Genomic DNA, 20,168 nt, shown 5'->3' on the forward strand with positions numbered 1-20,168 from the left:
TGTTTTCGTTGTTTTGATTTCACGTCACGAAAAGCATTTGTCACACCAATAAACAAGAATTATGGAATGCACCGCACATGTTTTGCCACACTCGTTCTTACTAAATAACTAAACCAGAATGGCGCCCCGTCTGATCTTGCCCAGAAATGTGTATGACTTGGATTTGGGACGGAGTGAGTGCGCAAGGTTGATGATTGAAAGGCTCTTGAACCAATTGGAGGGCTGCAATCCGTGATGGCGAATATTTTCAGCGAATAAACGACTTCATAACCAATGGGTTGTTTCGCGTTAAGGCAATCTTTGGTTTCTATACATGTTCCAGGGTTTGGTGAACACAGGACATTTCCTGCCCTGATGCATGGTGGTCGGACGAAGGAATTGTTGGAAAATTTCGGAGGTTAGTATATAAATGTGTTTTTACCCAGTGTGCCTTATTTCAAACAGCCATCTCCAGCGGGGGAACATTTCGATGGAGATCCTAATGGGTGGCATACAGAATCAATATGATGAATTAAAACACAATTGAAAGCACTCAAAGTTGTAAATGTTTTATTATTAATTAGCTAATGGATTCCGCGTTCTTGCACTAGCAACCCTCCTTCGGCTTTGCGCCTTTGTAGTTTCGAAATTTTCTACCACGTAATCACCGGTCGTAGTGTTCGCCTTGTACTTAAGTATTTCACTATTTTTGTGGTGTGGTAGCCAGTATGTTGGCTGTCCAGCATCATTTTGTTAATCCGCTCAATGTCAGTTGGCTTCACACAATCGAACTAGTTTGCATGCTGATTTGGGTAACATTAGCTAAATCACCCACGAGAATATCAGCAACGTTGGCTAGCCAAAGCTAACGTTAGCTAGCTAGCTTGATGCGAAGCAAGCTGCTGTTATGTTTCATTCAACGAAGCTGGCTTGTTGTGGTGGCTACTTAGCGATATAATCTGATTTTGTAGATTTTTACGTTTTTGTCTTGTACAGATGACTAGTCTGTTTGTTTTCGTTGAGTATAGCCGGTTAGCATACTGACTTGTTTCAGTGCAGTCTAACATTAGACTAGCTAGCTAAATTAACTAGCTAGGTGTCTAACAGTTAATACATTGACAGTTTAGCAGTATCTGGCGTAAAGTTTTGTTGAAAATGCGACGAACCCCCGATTACGCGAGTCAATTATCTAACACGAGTTAACGTAGCCTCGGCGGACTTGGCTAGCTAGCTACACGTTTTCTCGTCTTGTTATGAGCGAGCGAGCCGTTGAACAGATTCCTCTTCTATTTCACACGTCGTTGGTAACAAAAACGCTCAATACGACATGCCTTAGCTAGCAACGGTGTTTTTAGTTGTTGCCTCTGGTTGTTGCACAGGAAAGGTCTGTCACCCACTGGAAATGGTGCATAAAATTAGCCATAGTATAGCCATAACCATCGAAATATTCTTCGTATTCTACCGCAATAATAAAACGCATAGCTTTGTTGTTGTCCGCAAATATGTTGCTATTAATGTTGGTGGCATTTTATATATGATTCTTCTGTGCATTCGCATGTAAACTCTCATTACACACGTTTTTTTAAATGACTGTACGCCTATAGCCTACTGTAGCTAATGAACTCGCGCTATAACCAGTTCAAAAGAAAACACATTATTTTGCACTTCATACATTTTTGCTGCATGATTATAATCATGATTATGATTTTTATAATGGGTGTTTTTTATTTTTTAAGATTTTGTTTTACCAAAACGTTGCAGCTCTTTTTGCATTTTGTTCTGCTGCAGTGTTTTGTTGGAAATTCATTTCAGCTACCATGGCATTTGTTACTGCACTTCTGTATCTTTGAAAACGTGATCATCTTTGCCTTAGAACCTCATTGTGATACATATGAAACTATAGCATACACAAGAACTCATTTAACATGTTTATTTGAAGAGCTGCACGAATTTCCCGGTGCCCCCAGCCAGTTTCCCTGCACATGGTGTGTAGATGGAGTCACTAAAAACAAAAAAGTTTTGTTTCCAAGACGTAACGTTTTACCCTGTTAAACAACTACACTGGCGGGAATGTCGTGACCTCGTCTGAAAAGTGTATATGACTTGGCAAAAATTTAAATTGATACGAAGTGCATTAAGACTTTTTAAAATCTACTTTCCCATCTCTCTTCCCCCCTACAAACATCTGAATTTGTCTTAGAGCAATCAGCAGTGTACATTAAGGCTATGTAACGCATGCTTTCTTGCTTTCTTTAATGGAAATACAGGTAAATGGTGCACCAATTGCAGGGTCCACTAGTTTTTACTCTGTTACCTATAAGTTTAGTATTAGACAACAGAGAGGACATGCCACTGCACTTTCAGCGAGGCTGGTAGAGCCTTTTGGAGAAACCGTTTCAAAAGCAGAGAGCTGACTCGGTATAGAACTACTAAAAATGTAAATGTAAAATTGTGAATAGATTATTTTGGTCTGACATTTTCTGATGATCAGTACTGGTAGAATTAACAAAAATTCCTCATCTGTGTGTTGTTGAGCTGTTAGGAAATTCCTGTGAAGCCCAAATGCCCTCCCCCCATGTCATGATGCACCCTGACATGGTGGCACAGTATTTACACATTCACGCTCTAATGCTAAAGTTAGGTTTTACCACTTATATTAGGTGAGCATTGTACAAACCACAGGAATTCTGTTCAGCTGAGACCAAGACTGAGCTGTAGCCATAATTTGTTTTGCACAAAAAACTCATCATGGGGAAGATGTGTGGCGCAGTCCATAGGGTGGCTGCCTGTCGAAACGTGCTAGTCTCCTACATAGATGGGGGTTCGATCCCTGCTGTCACAATTTTTCAGCAGTGGTCCCTTCTCTGTCTGTTACTCTGTCTGCTTTCTCCTTGTCTACAAAAAGTAACAAATATCAATGGAGGACAGACTATCCTGCTCTCCTTTGTCGTCAGTGCTGATACAGTGTGAATGCTGTGGTACTGAGTGATGTGTGTTTGTGTGCAGGCCATGTTGTGGTACTGAGTGATGTGTGTTTGTGTGCAGGCCATGTGGTAGAGTGATGTGTGTTTGTGTGCAGGCCATGTTGTGGTACTGAGTGATGTGTGTTTGTGTGCAGGCCATGTGGTAGAGTGATGTGTGTTTGTGTGCAGGTCATGTTGTGGTACTGAGTGATGTGTGTTTGCGTGCAGGCCATGTTTTGGCACTGAGTGATGGGTGTTTGTGTGCGGGCCATGTGGTAGAGTGATGTGTGTTTGTGTGAGGGCCATGTTGTGGTACTGAGTGATGTGTGTTTGTGTGAAGACCATGTTGTGGTACTGAGTGATGGGTGTTTGTGTGCAGGATATGTTGTAGTACTGAGTGATGTGTGTTTGTGTGCGGGCCATGTGGTAGAGTGATGTGTGTTTGTGTGCAGGGCAGGCATGCTGTTGGCTCAGATTAACCGCGACTCGCAAAGCATGGCGGAGTTCCAGGCTGGAGGGGCTGACGCCCAGCACGTCACCCTCTGCCTGGCTGAGGCCGTCGCTGTTGCAGGTGAGAACAGCGGTTGCAAGGGGGTTCTCCTCCAGGATTGGCTGGTGATTGTGGAACTTGCATGGATTTACTAAGTGAAGATTTTGATAATATTGGTTGTTGATATAATGTGGTGCATGTTGTGTTATTGTTTTAGTTAATAATATTCTCTCCAGCTGCCTACTCATTGAGCCGTCTGCTGATGGTGTTGTTCTGTAGACGGAGACCAGATGGAAAGTATGGACACTGTTAGCCTACAGGCTGTGACCCTGGTGGATGGCTCTACAGCCTATATACAGCACAACCCTAGAGGTAGGTTCCTATTTTGAGACTTAATTATACTATAATTAACCATGCTGATTACAAAATCTTGTTACCAACGTATGAAGTGTTACATGGCTTCAGACCGTCTGTTTCTGATGGTCTGAATTTGTCAGCTTGAAACCAGCAGCAGGACATTTAGCCTCAGGGATCTGAAGCTCTGGAATGATCCTCCCCAGTTTGTACGGGAAGCAGAAACTGTTTTGAACTGCTGTAGATAAGATGTAAAATATTCTTTTTTTAGCCTCTTATTCAAACCTACCCCTTATTCAAATCTCTACTATTTTTTTAGTCATATTTTGCTGAAAGTACAGCCTCAAAACTACTGTCAGCATTGGGCCAACTATGAAGTTTTGTGATGACTTTTGTACTTGCACTATAACATTCACTTGACTTTGCAAATGTTACGTACATTACATGAACCAGACGTGACCTTCATTAACACATAGAATGAGTTCTTTCCCATGGAGGTGGAGATGAAAACGTGACAGTGGGCTTAAGGGCTAACAGAACATTCAGCATGGCCTAACTGCTTGTGGTTAACTTCGTTTTTAGTGAACTGGTTAGCACAGCCACCCCTCACCTCAGCGACCCGAGTTGGATTTTTGCCTGTCAAGTTAATTGCAATAATTCAGATTTTTTATTTTTAGCATTAAATTCAAACTAATGGGCAAAGTGATCTGATTGGACGGCCCTTGTCCCCTGGGGTCCGGCCATAGTGCTGACTGTGTCCTGCAGTTGTCGTGTTTCTATCAAATGAATTTCATACTTTTTTATTTGGGCTATTATAGGATGTTGCTTTGAGATCACTGGGCTGTTTTGCAGGAAGCTGCTTTAAGATCACTGGGCTCTTAAAGGATGCTGGTTTGATATATTTGAGCTGCTAATGGAGTGTGATTTGATATGTTTGGCTCTGAAAAGAGGGCCAATCATGGAGGGCAAGACCCAAGTGTGTGAGGGGGGAAGAACCCCGTGAGCAGCTCAGTCTAACCGAGCAGCACAGTTTCCCTTTCAGATGGGAAGCTGATGGAGGGCCAGGTCATTCAGCTGGAGGATGGATCAGCTGCTTATGTGCAACACGTGTCCATGCCAAAGGCAGGTATGTGTCACTGCCCTCATCACCTCACTGGTAATGATTCATGTGCTGGGCTGCTAGGTGGCTCATCCTGTTATGGCACTGTTCTGGCCACATGTTACCGTGCTAGTGACTGTGGCTGGCACCACTGCAGGACAATGCACAGTTGGCTCTAGCATTGCCCAGGGATTGGAGAGTTAAGTCAGCTGGAATGACAAACATCTCATCATCTTCTAGCAACCCCCCCACCAGTTGATCAGGATGCATATGGTCCCAAGAAGCCATGTTTGTGTAATCATGTGACTGTAAGGAGTAAAGGTAAAGGTTTGTCACTAGTGCACCCCAGGTTTCAATTTGGCCTCAGGCATGCTGAGGTCAAAGAAGACTGTTTCTGCCCTTCTGCCCTAGGAACTAAAGTATCACTCTGCTACTAAATATTGAAGTATCTCCCGTCCCCGCTATCATTGAAAAGAGGCTGTGGGTGTGGAGGGGGGTGAGGTCAGGTGGGTGGGTGTAGTCAGTGGGATGGGGACAAGTACGTGGGGTCACCTTTGTCTGCTGTTGTAGGAGAGGACAGTTTGAGACTGGAAGATGGTCAGGCTGTGCAGCTGGAGGACGGAACAACTGCCTACATCCACCACGCCCCCAAAGGTACATCTGGCCCCTGCACCTAGCTGCAGTGCATGCTGTTACCATAGCTGCCCTCCACTCACTGCACTGTACATAATTGCCATACACCATGGGAATACATATCATTTACTTACCCCTACCAATCAATTCCTACTCTTCATACTAAAAACAAAATCAACAATCGCAATGTAAGCCATTTGTATAGAACATTTCCATGCATTTCAGAGCCTGGTTACTGGGATTGGCCTAATTGCCATGGCATATTTGGCATGAGGGCCCTAAATAATATTCATAGCCTGCACTTTCAAACATAATGTACATAATTTATTCATATTCGACCATTTTCCTGCCTGGAAGCGTCAGTTGTTTGAGGTTTTTAAGCAGTGTTAACTAGTTTCTGCCCAGTAGCAAGGTTTTCCTGACAGTTTCTCCATGTGTTTTTCTGCGTGTTTTGATTGTGGTTTCCTGTGTGCACAGAGACATATGATCAGAGCTCGCTGCAGGCGGTACAGCTGGAGGACGGGACTACGGCGTATATCCATCACACAGTGCAGATGCCCCAGACAAACACCATTCTGGCCATCCAGGCCGACGGCACAGTCGCAGACTTGCAGGCAGAGGGTGCCATTGACCCTGAGACCATTAGCGTGCTGGAGCAGTACACTGCCAAGGTAGCTAACTCAGACCGTCCCAGCTGGCTTGGATATGCTATCACACACACCCCATACTCCCCTGGTTTGTCATGCGTTGCTCAGAGTACAGTGCTGAACTATTTTGAGTCACATATTATTCTGGATGAATCTGAACACTACTCCAGGCTACTACTGCTCACTGGCTTATTCCCCTGTTGGGCCAGTGATGGTTGTAATATCACTGTGCTTTTCCCCAACGAGCATTTGATCTAGTGTTTGATCTCCTCAGGTGGAGAGTGCGGAGTGCGTTGCAAGCTCAGGGCTGGTCAGCAGAGGGGAAGTGGATGGCGGTGTGCAAATGCAGGTACTGTATCCCAGAATCCTGTAGGTTTGGAGAACGACATTCCTCCAGCGTTTGGCGAGCTACGTTCCTCCAGCGTTTGGCGAGCTACGTTCCTCCAGCGTTTGGAGAGTGACGTTCCTCCTCTCTGTCAGATTGTTTTGCAGGGGCACGGGAGTGGGCGTGCCTTAGCCAAGGCCCAGCAGGTGGGAGAGAAGGCTTTCCGCTGTGACTATGAGGGCTGTGGGAAACTGTACACCACAGCACACCACCTGAAGGTACACACATATACACCCACACAGGCTACACATTTGCATGTCCTCTGTTCTACTGTAGTGCCAGCTTAATGACAGTTTAATATTTACAATATATTTGCAATATATTTACAGTTTTACACTGGTATTTATTTCAGTGTTAATGATTGTTGGTCATATGAAGCTAAGAAAGTGACAGTTTGAGTTGAACTGTGGATGAGTGACAGCTGAAACATGAAGAGCACACATTTCTGAGCTTTGTGTGTCTATAAATGTGCATGTAGGTCCACGAGCGATCGCACACTGGAGACCGGCCGTACCTGTGTGACCATCTGGGCTGTGGGAAGAAGTTTGCCACAGGTGAGCAGCCTCACGGGTGTTGCAGACGTGCTTGTGTTGCTGATGTTTGTCACACATGCTTACTCTACATGTGTGCTTTGCATGTTTGGAAGGGTACGGCCTGAAGAGTCATGTTCGGACACACACGGGGGAGAAACCATACCGCTGTCAGGAGATGAACTGTCACAAGTCATTCAAGACATCTGGAGACCTGCAGAAGCACATCAGAACCCACACAGGTGCCTTCCTGTTTCACCTGGGAGACGCACACTGGCCTCAGTATGGCCCAGGCTTAGTCTGTAGAGGCTTTCACCACAAACATAGGCTAGGCCATACAGTCACAGATTTCAGCCTTAGCACCGCTTCTATCCTGTAGTACTGTGTGACCAAGGTAGCAGTGGCAAAAATGGTACACTTGGCAGTTCCCAAATCTGATTTTAAAAAAAGGTAGAAAACTGTTTTCAAAATGTGCTGGGTGTGAAATATTTTTTAATCTGTCTCCCTTCATGCTTGCAGGTGAGCGGCCATTCAAGTGTCCGTTTGAAGGCTGTGGGCGGTCCTTCACCACGTCCAACATCCGGAAGGTGCACATCCGCACGCACACGGGAGAGCGGCCGTACTACTGCTCCGAGCCCAGCTGTGGGCGCGCCTTCGCCAGTGCCACCAACTACAAAAACCACATGCGGATCCACACAGGCATGTCCTCGCCGGAACATTCCACGCACCTACAGGGATACCATGTGATTTGCTTTAAGGTGTCCCAGATTATGAAGGAATGTTTGTGGATTTCATTGATCAAAATGTAAAGGCTGAGGCATGTTTGTACAGTTGGTTGGTCAGTGTGTTAAGCTGACGACTCTGAAGAGGAGAGTGCTGACTGTCTTTGGGCAAACCTATGATTCCATCCAGAGTTAGAACAGAGAATTGATGTGAATTGTGTGTGTGTGTGTGTGTTTGTGTTGTGCGTGTGCGCGTGTGTAGGGGAGAAGCCATATGTGTGCACAGTGCCAGGCTGCGACAAGCGTTTCACAGAGTACTCCAGCCTGTACAAGCACCACGTGGTCCACACCCCCTGCAAGCCATACAACTGCAACCACTGTGGCAAGACCTACAAGCAGATCTCCACGCTGGCCATGCACAAGCGCACCGCGCACAACGACACCGAGCCCATCGAGGAGGAGCAGGAGGCCTACTTTGAGCCCCCAGCAGGTCAGGCCCAGCAGCAGGCAGCATTATACATCACCCCCACTCTGCACAATACGTACTACTTCATTACTGTACACAGTTTACATGTATTTGTGTCTTTACACTGCCTGTTGATAATTGCACACTGCCATTCATTGAAACATTGTCCTTGTTTTCAGCTGTTCTTGCATAAGCTCTGACCATGACTGCTTGAATACAATGGGCATATTAGCAGGTGTGACACACCATAAACCATTGCACATTTTCTTGCATCCAGTCCATGTAGAACACCAGAATGTTTCATCTGCGCCGACTCATTCAGTGATGCAATGTCACGTATCTGTCAGTTTTGTGCTGTCATTGTTGATGTGCCTGGTTTGTGAGGTGTGCAGGTTCTGTGCAGTGATTGGTGGAGATGTCCCTAAAGTCTGTGAGACTTGAAGGTTCTGCGCGGTGATTAGTTGTGATGCACCTGGTGTCTATGAGATGTGCTAGTTCTGCATTTATTGGTGGAGATGTGCCTGGTGTTTGAGATGTACTGCTTCTGTTCTGTGATTGGTGGAGATCTGCCTGGTGACTGTAAGGTATATGGATTATGCGCTGTAATTAGTGGAAATGTGGTCGATGTTTGAGAGGCTTATTGGTTTTGTGAATGGTGGAGATGTGCCTAGTTCTGCTAGTTCTGCCTGGAGATGTGACTGGTTCTGATCTGCCTGCATGTTTTATTTTTGTTTTTGTTTTTTTCGGATGTGACTCAGATGCAATTGATGAGCCTGGTGTGACCTATGTTCCTGGGGTGGAAGAGGAGGATTCTGGGTCTGAGCAGGTTTCCACAGAAACTGCTGAGGTCATAGGGCACCAACATGTGAACCTTATCTCACAGGATGGGACCCAACAGGTAAGAAACATTCCCAAGAATGGTCTATTGAACATTGCACACATTGTCTTTACATCCATGTTTGTTTAATTTTATCTTTCCAGTAATTTTATTTTACCTTTTTAGAAGGTTTGTCTGGTCTTCAGTTGTGTGACTGTCTCTTAACAGGATTATTTAGCATATGAAATAATATAAAAATTATTATAATGGGTCATTTTTCCCATGAATGCATAGATCAAAGGAGAAAATAGTGAGTGTATTTGAGGTATGATATAGCGCACTTGCTGATTCTGGCTTTATGGTCATAGGTCAGTATATCACAGGCTGACTTACAAGCAATGGAAAACACCATAACCATGGTAACCCAAGACGGCACTACCATAACCGTCCCAGCTCACGAGGCCATGCTTTCAGGAGGAACACACGCAGTCACCATGGTAACAGCAGATGGCACAGAAGGACAGGTATGTTCTTTATGTTCTCTCATCAATTACCATTTTTTAAAATCCCTTTGTTGGCAGTAATGATTCGCTGAACAGATGAAGGATCATAGATTTTCATTCCATTATATTTACTTTGTTGGCATACAGAAACACACTTGAATGGTTTACATGGAGTATACCAGTATTAGCCATGTACACACCTTTATGACTTGAGCTCCATAATGTGTGGGACAAAGGTGTGTGTGTGTGTGTATATATATATATATATAATTTTTTTTTTCTTCTTTGTTTGTCTCTATCGCCGAACTCCACAATTTTAGAAATGTAAACAAACAATTCACATGCGAGTAAAGTGCACATTCTTGTTAGTGTTTTGGACAAATGGCTTCACAGGTGCTTTAAAAAAGTAAATTGCTAACAAGTTGCTAATTTGGAACTACAGCGGTCAGTGAAAATAAAACAGTTGTGCATTTTTTTTCCAAATCTTCCACTGAGAATTGTCTCAGAAATCCACAAACAAATACAAGCGACTGGCAATGCACAAATGTGAACCAGCTGCATTTATTTGTTTCTTTGCACCAGTAAATATCTCTACACACAGGTACAACCATTGTGTTACTGAGTCCACCCTGCTGTCTAAGAACATTCCTATACCTGTACCTACAGGTGGCCATTGTCACCCCAGATTTAGCTGCATTCCAGACCTCACAAGTGGAGCTCAGCCAGGAACACCAGCACCACCCTCACCCTGTGACTCTGCTGGCCACCGGCTCCAATGGCACTCAGATTGCAGTACAGGTAGGCCGTCCACAGACACCTCAACACACACACAACCCCATGGAGAAGCAAAGTGAACAGGTGAGGAGGTATTCTTTCCCTGGGAGCGCCGACTAAAATGAGATTAGCCCTGTGTTAACTGTGGCTGTGGACACCACTGCTGGCATCTTAAGGGTGAGGTCGGTAAGAAAATATAGCTCTTGGCTTTTTAAGAGTTTCAAGCGTATGTGTAAATCAGTTTAACCCATATGTCTGTGCAATGATAGAGAAAGTGAGTGGGTGTAGGAGGTACGCTACATGGCCAAAAGTATGTGGACACCCCTTCTAATTATTGGGTACAGCTACTTCAGCCACACCCATTGCTAACCGGTGCATAAAATCAAGCATATAGCCATGCAATCTCCATAGACAAACATTGGCAGTAGAATGGGTCATACTGAAGAGCTTAGTGACATTCAACGTGGCACTGTCATAGGACGCCACCTTTCCAGGAAATTTCTGCCCTGCTAGAGTTGCTCCGGTCAACTGTAAGTGCTGTTATTGTGAAGTGGAAATGTCTAGGAGCATCCACAGCTCAGCCGCAAAATGGTAGGCCACACAAGCTCACAGGCCAAGTGCTGAAGCTCGTAGCGTGTTAAAATCGTCTGTTCTCAGCTGCAGCACTCATTACCGAGTTAGAGACTGACTCTGAAAGCAACGTCAGTACAAGAACTTTTTATCAGGAACTTTGTGAAATGGGTTTCCATGACCGAGCAACCACACACAAGCCTAAGATCACCATGTGCAATGCCAGGCGTCAGCTGGAGTGGTGTAAAGCACACCACCATAGGACTTGCGGAAATGCATTCTCTGGAGTGATGAATCACACTTCACTGCCTGGCAGTCTGATGGACTAATCTGGGTTTGGTCAATGCCAGGAGAATGCTACATGCCCCAAATGCACAGTGCGTACCATAAAGTTTGGTAGAGGAGGAATCTGAGGCTGTTTTTCATGGTTTGGGCTAGGCCCCTTAGTTCCAGTGAACAGAAATCTTTATGCTACACCATACAATAACATTCTAGACAATTGTGTGCTTCCAACTTTGTGGCAACAGTTTGGGGAATGCCCTTTTCTGTTTCAGCATGACAATGCCCCCGTGCACCAAGCGAGGTCCATAAAGAAATGGTTTGCCAAGTTTAGTGTAGAAGAACTTGACTGACCTGCACAGAGCCCTGACCCTCAACTCCATCAAACACTTTTGGGATTAATTGGAACACTGTCTGTGAGCCAGGCCTTATCACCAAACATCAGTGCCCAACCTCACTAATGCTCTTGTGGCTGAATGGAAGTGAATTCCCACAGCTGTGTTCCACATTCTAGTATAAAGCCTTCCCAGAAGAGTGGAGGCTGTTCTAGCAGCAAAGGGGAGACAAAATCTAAATTAATACCCGTGGCTTTGGAATTAGATGTTCAGCAAGTACATGTGGGTGTGACGTTTGGGTGTCCACTTACTTTTGGCCATGTATTGTATCATCTGAGTGCAGCTGCTGAGCTGCTGTGGACTAGGCTCTGCTTACAGCCAACCTTCAGTCTCCAGAAAGAGCTGTCTCTCAGTGATTTATAGTACTCTGTCTGCCTGTAGTTAAACCAACCGTTAAATCATCCAGCAGCTTATCACCTTCTCCAGAGGTACATGTATGGAAAGATGTTTTTATAGATAAAGTAGCCTACTTACCATTTTTGCCATTCCCCACTACATTACTTACTGTAAGCACTCAGCTATGATTAAAACATAAGATTTTATTACTTGTCCACAAACCAAAAAACTTTAAGCATTGTAGATGTTGTAGTATCGGATTTGAAACGATGCACTCTTTGCAAAACAACTCATTTTATTTGGTGCTAAACGGATCTGTTGTTGATGTTGAGGTTTTCACCTATAGTTTGTGAATACCTGTTTTACAAGGCAGAACATTTAATCACATCATTTGCTCCTTTTAAATGCAAATTTTGAGTAAAATAGGAGACTTGCTGTTGATATAGTAAAACCTTTTTTCAGGTGTGAATTTGCTAACCTTTGATGTAAAAAGGATTTATTTTGTGTAGTGTCTTGGTTTCTGTTTTCAGTGTCCCTTTTAACTTTTTTTTTATAGCTCAGTGAACAGCCGTCTTTGGAAGAAGCCATTCGAATTGCCTCGAGAATACAACAGGGAGAAACTCCAGGGCTGGATGATTAGCACATGCTCAGTCACCGTCAGAGATTCTTCAGGAAAAACTGTTTGGAAGTGAACATGCAAAACAAGAACGATTTAAAAAAATTAAAAATTAAAAAAACAGGAAAGAATTGCAGGAATCTTACCATTTGTGCATAATCCATATACTCTGCAGTTAAGTACATAGCTTAAAATTATTTTTCTTATACATTTTGTGTACATATACATTTTAAATGTGAACAGCAGGTCCTGTTGTACAGACACATTGAGTTCTTCTGTACAAAAATGTTAATACATTTTACATTGCTGATGAAAGACTATGTAATTGTGAATGCATTCAGAATTAAAGGTTACCACTTTCTCAAAAAAAAATTATTGGGTGATAATCGTATGTACACACATGCATGGACTGTCAGTGCTCCAAATTCTCCGTATATTTTACACGTGATTATGAACAAAAGATTTAAGAGTATTAGTTTTCCTACATTAAAGTACTGCAATCTATATTAAGGCAAGGGGATTGTTTTTTGCTACGTAAAAATTTTAGCAGAACTACAGTATTCACGCCATTACTGCAAAGGTTCTTCGTACTGGAACTGTAAAGTATTTTAATTTTAGTTATTCACTCCTAATATATTTGCTTTAATAAAGGGTGAGGGTACGTGCCTTGTAAAAAGCCTTGCGACGCATCAATTAAGATTGTTATTTATCCAAATGCCGCATGGCATAGCGTAAATCATTTTTGTAGAGCCATCTACAATTTAATTTTACTAGCATCGGCTTATTTCGGCGTCAGTTTAAGATTATCAGTTCTTTCAGTGTTTTTTTTTTTTTTACCCCATAATAGCCAGGTAAAAAACGCCATGCTATTAAAGCACTAATAGTTCTATTGTAATCAAGTAACGTCAAAGGCCGCCTTTGGCACTACGATGTTCTTGAGTTAATTTTCAGAAGGCAGAAACTAGTGAGTTGCGCTAACTTGACGTGCACTTTAAGAGATCGGTATCGTGACGTAACACCTCTAGAAGAACATTTGAACCGCCCCGTTTTTAAACAGAGAGGGCGTCCTTTCATTGGTTGACATGGGTCACTTGATCAACGGTCGCGGGAAGCATGGTATTCAGTGTTGGACAGGGGAGTGAGCCAGCATTCAAACTACATGGCTAGCAAGTTAGCTGCGTTGCTAATTTAGTAAACAAACACAGACGTTCACGTGCCGTCAAATGCTTTATTTTATATACGATGTGATTGTTACTGGGGTTTGATTTAAACAATATTAACTCGAATTTTATAAAGGGCTATTCTGGGCATTATCACCGTAATCGAGATGCACCGAAGTTCAGCCATTTTCATTTCAGTGTAGCATGGTAAGGGGCGTGTTGCTCGTCGCATCGATACGCATTTCGAATGACTGGCAGTCGCAGGAGGACACATTCTAGATTGCTAACTTATAATTAGGCAATTAAATTACATTTGGCAAACGTTGATATTGGCAACCTGCAGTATGTGCAGTGATGCTGAACGTTTGTCAGAAATAAGTTATATGTCGGTATTTTATTTTTATTTGTTTCATATTTTTAAAATACTGTGCAAGCTAGTTTCGGTTGGTCTTTTTTGCTTAAATTTGTATTTTGGTTTGATAGACAGTTTAGAGAAGTCACCCCCCCCCCCCTATTTTCTTTACGCGTGACAGTTGAAGTTACACTGCAGCGCTTTATTGATTTGTGAAAATGAGTCTAAGTTCTCGACGGCTCGGTAGCTTGTCTCCTAAAATGGGGGCAATCCGACAAAAGTTACAGTTTTCTGCGAGCGATGGAGAAGATGATCCGGTGGAAGACTGGAACAGCAGCACAGGGGCTGAGTCTGGATTCACAGAAATTGACTCTCCTCTTCCACTGCGACGAAATATGACGGGGAAGAGTAACGATTCTGGGAGCAGTCCATTGAACCAAACCGGAGAGGACGACAGTGTCGAATTCTGGGACGAGGAAGGATTTCTGACCCCGTCCCCTGTGAAACAACCGAGTCTTTTCTCGAGGGGATCACCGTCTCCAAGGAAAAGCCCTCGGAATTCTGACCACACTTCACTGGAGAGAGTGTACCGCCGGGAAGACCGAGAAGGTTCGAGTTCTCCCGTTCCCGATTGTCCGGACACACCACCCCATAAAACATTGAGAAAGCTTCGACTCTTTGATACACCGCACACTCCAAAGGTAAATTGGTGAGCTTAAGATGATCAAGCTTTTATTTGTTGTTGAACTGTCCTGTAAACTGGCTTGCTAGTTGATTTGAAACATTTCTTTTTCCATAATACGTTTCCAGTTGTCTGAATTTGGATTTTGTTCAGCAATCAATCTTAAGTCGCAAGCTTGAGTGAAACCTTAACTTATGTTATGGCAGCTAGCTAGCTTGGTGAAGCTTTTAAAGTTTGCCTCAATCTCTAAGTCAACATTCTGTCAGCGTGCTTAAGAATCGTTTTATCGTTTGACTTGATATAATATATATTGTTAAATTTCCGGCTCAAAAGTAGTTCTGTCAAGTTAATATGAACGGCGAAGACACGATGCCCAAGTGACCTATTTAATGTACGCGGCGATACGTTAGATAACTCATCCATGTTATGCAAGGTACCGTTTCTCCAAGGTGCGAAGTTAACGCTCGCTACTCTATACATTTCGGAAAGCATGCTTTTCTGTTTGTATGTGCCGAGTGTTAATATATTAACTTCGTTTTTAAAATGCTTTCAGTATTCAGTGGCGCACAGACTGCGCAGTTTTTTGTGCGTGACTCAAATTCATTTTTGTTTTCTGTATAGAGTTTGCTGTCCAAAGCCAGGACAGCTGCTGTGGAGTCCACCAGCAGGAGAATAGCCCTCTTCAAGAATGTGGATTCCTCAGGAAAACCTAACACGGACTACAAGAGGAAAGAAACCCCGCTGGTCAACATCAACCCTTTCACCCCGGACTCCTTACTTATCCATTCCGCAACTCAAAAAATCAGTAGGAAGCGAACTCTTTGGGATGAGTAAGTATCATTTCATTTTTGACGCATTGATGCAGGCCAGGAGTGTACTTAAGGCCTGCAAAAAGTAGAACCCTTGTGCTAGGTGTTTAGTCTGAAATGCTTCAGTAAATATCCAGCTGTTTAAACTGAATATATGCAAAGAATGTCAGCTGTGTATGTCGTTTTTATCCATAGCGTATGCAAATGGCTAAATGTAATGTAAATGTTACTAATATAAATGAGTGGGCTGTCCGTTTGAAATTTGCCCATACATGATATGTGACTGAGAACTAATGTTAATGTGAAGAAATTATGCTAATTAGTATTTGAAGTTGAAGATGGAATCTATTACAACTACGTAAGCAAACATAAATGCTTATTTTTAATGGCCCATTTAAAAGGCCTCGATATTCGTGATTGACACCGCACCAGACTTGTTCCCACACAGTTCGTTAAATCAGTTGATGAATGCGTACCTAAGAGAAAATTGGCAGCAAACCAACACCACATAGTTATTTAGTAACCAAATGCTCCTTACTGTTTCAGTCCCGCCCTCTAGTGTTTATTTTGTGGTGTCACTGAAACGCTCATTGCTTTACAGCTCCTGCGGGGAGGATATGGAAGCCAGTGATGCTGATCTTCAGGAGGAAATCATTCCCCCATCGAAGGTTGGTTTTTGTTTATTCATTATTCTACCAGCCTATTTGTATTACATTTGTTATGGTGTGAAACTAAACTGGAATCTCCTCAGAGGGCAACGATGATGGAAAGTAACATGACGTCCAGGTATGCCTCTGAGTTCCATGAGCTGGAGAAAATCGGCTCGGGCGAGTTTGGGTCTGTGTTCAAGTGCGTGAAAAGGCTTGACGGCTGTGTCTACGCTGTCAAACGCTCCAAGAAGCCCCTGGCAGGATCTGTGGATGAGTAAGTGAAGATTTTCTACAGACCAAGCCATTAGCCATACTGAATAGATTTGTGTTAATATGTGTATTCATATAGGAATGTGTGATGGTTGTTTGAACGTGGTTTCTGTGATACTTCCTTGGCAGGCAGAATGCGCTTCGGGAGGTTTACGCCCATGCAGTGCTGGGACAGCACCCCCACGTGGTCAGGTACTATTCTGCCTGGGCAGAAGATGACCACATGCTGATACAGAATGAGTACTGCAATGGCGGCACGCTCTCTGACATCATTGCAGAGAACTACAGAAGCATGCGCTTCCCGTCAGAACTGGAGCTGAAGGACCTGCTCCTGCAGGTGGCCAGAGGCCTCCGGTACATCCACTCCATGTGCCTGGTGCATATGGACATCAAGCCGAGTATGTGCAGTGTCTTTGCCTCAGCATAACTGCCACATTTAAAAAAGTTATTATCTAGAATGTTGTCAAGTGGGAGGTATTCAAGGTTTAAAATAACTGTAATGTGCCTGTTCCATTCTGGTATTTCAGGCAACATCTTCATATCTCGAAATTCTGCTGCTTGTGTGGATGAGTGTGAGGAGGATGAAGTCCTGGCCACCAGTGTAGTGTATAAAATCGGTGAGGAGCTGCTACTGACCTGTAAAGCCGCTGTCTGAATCGCCATGATGCTAAGTGTAGAGACGTGGTTCCTTGGACTCATTGAAAATAACCTCTCTCTCTTTCTCTCTCTCTCAGGTGATCTTGGACATGTGACCAGGGTGAGCGATCCTCAGGTGGAAGAGGGTGATAGCAGGTTTTTGGCTAATGAGGTCCTCCAAGAGGTGATTGTTTTTTCCCCCCTTATAATGAAAACAGGAAAATTTGTGCCATTAAATGTAGAACTCAAGATTTTGTACTGTTGCTAATGGAATCTGCCTTCTCTCCAGGACTACAGAGACCTCACAAAAGCAGATATCTTCGCCCTGGCACTGACAGTGATCAGTGCGTCTGGGGCTGAACCAATGCCCTCCAATGGCGACAAGTGGCATGACATCCGGCAGGGAAGGCTACCACCCATTCCACAAGTTCTCTCTGAGGAGTTCCTAAGCTTGCTGATGGTAAGGCTTGCTTCACTGTAGAACATCCTGTTAAGGCACTGTTCCATCATGTAGATAGGTCCTATAGTCTGGTATCGGTTATACCATGCTCTGGTGTTGAATCTGGACTGTGCCAGTGTTTGGTGCTTTCTCTGTCTGTGTGATTGCACAGTTGTGCTGTTGGTTTGTTGTAATGATGGCATAAAACCCCAGGACACAGATGTCAAACTCATGAATTTTGAATGTTAATATTTTCCAATGTCTAATTGAGTTGTGGTTTGTGCTTTCGTGTGGATAAGGGATCTTTGCTGCTGATGCAGTGTCCCATAGCACACTTGGAAATTGTTTTGAAACATTGGTCAAAAGCATTGAATTACCCCTCCCCGACTTAATGCGCTTAATTGGCTGTAGTGTTGCCGTGGGATCGTTTCAGTTGATGGGATTTCGCTGTCCTCAAGTCAGCCACCCACAGTCTCTTAGTGGAGGTGTGGCAACAAAGAGCACACTGCACACACATTGGGAATTCCAAATTGGGCAGGGGGATGGTTGTAAAACTGGGGGGGGATGGGAAAAGTTCAGGTCAGGTCATGCTGGTTGCTTCCCTAGCACTGGCCTTCTCTAACTTTGCTCCCATTCCCGTACAGCTGATGATTCACCCAGACTCTGAGAGGAGGCCGTCCGCCTCCAGCCTGATTAAGCACCCTGTCCTGCTCACAGCCTCCAAGATGAGTGCTAATCAGCTGCGACAGGAACTCACCGCCGAGAAGTTCAAAAATGCCCTGCTACAGAAGTACGTGCCGCCATTTAAACCTGAAGAAGACGCACTGTGATTCAATCAACCGTGTGCATCACCAAACCAGCCTAGGAAAATAAATGTTTAGAAACATGAAATGGAGCTAGGTTTTATATTTGTTGGCAATGTAATGATTTGGTTTGTGATCGTGTGTCTGGTTTACAGGAAGGTGCTGCAACCTAATAGACTGTGTCTGGTTTACAGGGAGCTGAGGAAGGCTCAGATGGCCAAGGAAGTGGCGGAGGAGAAGGTTTTGCACACAGACGGGGTGCTGACACGCTCCACCCTTCAGTCCAGCAGCAGGACATCTCGGCTCATAGGCAAGAAGATGAACCGCTCTGTCAGCCTGACCATTTACTGACCGAAGCACACAGCAACACCCCTGGGCAGGGAAACGCACAAACTCAAAAGCCCTCGACCTGGAAGACTCCTCAAACTGCAGCATCCAACTGCTTGGAGATTTTGGTATTTCTTGTACGGTTGGGTACTTGTTTTTTTATATAATATGTATAAAAACAAAATTGAAGCTTGCCCTGCAACCACAGACATGCACGCATGTCACAGTGAAGACGTTGTGCTGTCTCTCTGCGCCTGAAAGCTCCTGAAACAGCTGTGTTGCTCTCTAATGTAGTACTTTTGTTCAGCAGCATGTCTCTATTCTGGGAATAAAGGACAGCAGCTATCTGCACCTTAACAGCCAATAAAATACCTGAGGTCAGGTAAAAACACTGGGTCATTGGGTAAGTTTTAATTGAGCACTTTGAAGGCAGTGTTTTAGCTTGCCAGGAAAAATATCTGCTGCTATGATTGTTTTGTTTGTAATTGAAGCTGGTGTTGGTGGATTGTAACTTTTAATATAAGTATTTTTAAATCCTTTTAATAAGTTGCTCCCTAATCCACACACATCTGTGTTGTCCATTTGGTTTAATATCATTTTTCACACTATGGTATAATTTTATGCATTTTTTTAAATGTACATTTGAAAAATGTATTCATTTTGATTTGAACATGGTTTGCTCTCAGATGATGGAAAATTAAGTTGACAAAAAGGAATCATGGAATGTGATGAAAACTGTTTGTGTTCATCCTTCCAACTGGAATTACGGAATATTTTACCTCCTTCAGAAAAGTTACATCAATACTCCTGGCCGGAAGTAAAAATGAATAAATAAAAAAAAATCGAAATCTCCAACCCTGCCTGTAGCATTAAGGGAAATCCATAGTTTCAGTCCAATTTCTATGTACAATATATTTCTGGTATTTGAATAATGGATCCTGTGCTGGTTGTGCACTGCCAGTGCATCGGCTACTTTAAAGCTTTTTGTTTGTTCTCATTGTGTTGTCAGTTATCTTCACAGTTGTTTTGTGTTATTCTAGCTTGTGCATGTTCTTTTTTTTGTAATAAATTGAAAATGAACTCATTACTTGTTTAAGTTTTGTCTTGTCTTTTGTCCGATTTGAGACGTAGGTGCTCAGTATTGTTCTCTAGCAATTGGTACTTTCCACAGAGATCCACGACACTGTTCCTTAGATGTGGCAAAGATCTTTTGGGGTGCTGTAGTTTTAGTCTCTTGGTATGTCAATATGATGGTGCGAAGCAATGCATTTAATGCACTGCGGGTGCTTTAAGTGAAAATGCCATGCTCAAGAAGCAGTTTTGTCAGTGAATTGAACCTCAGATTTAATTAATTTTTATTTGAAGAGAGAAGTCAGATGGTCTATATCCAGACTCAGGGTGTCAATCATTCCCCTGAAATACTTTAGTTTTATTAACTCCAGTTCTTAGCATAAGGCCTGGCAAAAAAAACTTGTGATGTGT

At 43.4% G+C, this 20,168-nt stretch overlaps 2 protein-coding genes across 3 annotated transcripts; both read left to right on the forward strand.

The window, feature by feature from the left end:
- The first annotated feature begins 255 nt into the window (after positions 1–255).
- On the forward strand, positions 256–12,930 carry LOC135241529 (zinc finger protein 143-like). Its single transcript, XM_064312012.1, has 16 exons — positions 256–397; positions 3,395–3,513; positions 3,712–3,804; positions 4,817–4,912; positions 5,456–5,539; positions 5,996–6,189; positions 6,440–6,514; positions 6,646–6,768; positions 7,029–7,104; positions 7,197–7,322; positions 7,600–7,779; positions 8,065–8,292; positions 9,027–9,166; positions 9,454–9,609; positions 10,255–10,386; positions 12,499–12,930. Exons 2-16 carry the CDS (start codon positions 3,402–3,404, stop codon positions 12,580–12,582), a joined length of 1,899 nt encoding a protein of 632 aa, XP_064168082.1. The 5' UTR covers positions 256–397; positions 3,395–3,401; the 3' UTR covers positions 12,583–12,930.
- Positions 12,931–13,462: 532 nt separating this feature from the next.
- Positions 13,463–19,771, forward strand: LOC135241531 (wee1-like protein kinase). 2 transcript variants are annotated; one of them, XM_064312013.1, is made up of 10 exons: positions 13,463–14,771; positions 15,374–15,582; positions 16,163–16,229; positions 16,313–16,485; positions 16,611–16,879; positions 17,009–17,098; positions 17,216–17,301; positions 17,407–17,577; positions 18,201–18,346; positions 18,554–19,771. In XM_064312013.1, the coding sequence occupies exons 1-10, from the start codon at positions 14,289–14,291 to the stop codon at positions 18,708–18,710; spliced, it is 1,851 nt and encodes a 616-aa protein (XP_064168083.1). In that variant the 5' UTR covers positions 13,463–14,288; the 3' UTR covers positions 18,711–19,771. The 2 variants fall into 2 exon arrangements, with proteins under 2 accessions (XP_064168083.1, XP_064168084.1); XM_064312014.1 differs by lacking the exon at positions 13,463–14,771 and adding an exon at positions 15,164–15,256.
- The last annotated feature ends 397 nt before the right edge of the window (positions 19,772–20,168 follow it).

The sequence above is a fragment of the Anguilla rostrata genome, chromosome 16 (assembly GCF_018555375.3).
Source record: "Anguilla rostrata isolate EN2019 chromosome 16, ASM1855537v3, whole genome shotgun sequence".
Taxonomy (NCBI): domain Eukaryota; kingdom Metazoa; phylum Chordata; class Actinopteri; order Anguilliformes; family Anguillidae; genus Anguilla; species Anguilla rostrata.

What these genes read in the sequence shown, in the direction of transcription:
- LOC135241531 (XM_064312013.1), top strand. Translation starts at nt 14,289, where the DNA reads ATGAGTCTAAGTTCTCGACGGCTCGGTAGCTTGTCTCCTAAAATGGGG. An exon ending in CAGTGTAGTGTATAAAATCG is followed by an intron (nt 17,099 to 17,215) that starts GTGAGGAGCTGC and finishes TCTCTCTCTCAG; the next exon opens with GTGATCTTGGACATGTGACC. An exon ending in AGTTCCTAAGCTTGCTGATG is followed by an intron (nt 17,578 to 18,200) that starts GTAAGGCTTGCT and finishes ATTCCCGTACAG; the next exon opens with CTGATGATTCACCCAGACTC.
- LOC135241529 (XM_064312012.1), top strand. Translation starts at nt 3,402, where the DNA reads ATGCTGTTGGCTCAGATTAACCGCGACTCGCAAAGCATGGCGGAGTTC. An exon ending in TGGAGCAGTACACTGCCAAG is followed by an intron (nt 6,190 to 6,439) that starts GTAGCTAACTCA and finishes TGATCTCCTCAG; the next exon opens with GTGGAGAGTGCGGAGTGCGT. An exon ending in CACAGGATGGGACCCAACAG is followed by an intron (nt 9,167 to 9,453) that starts GTAAGAAACATT and finishes TTATGGTCATAG; the next exon opens with GTCAGTATATCACAGGCTGA.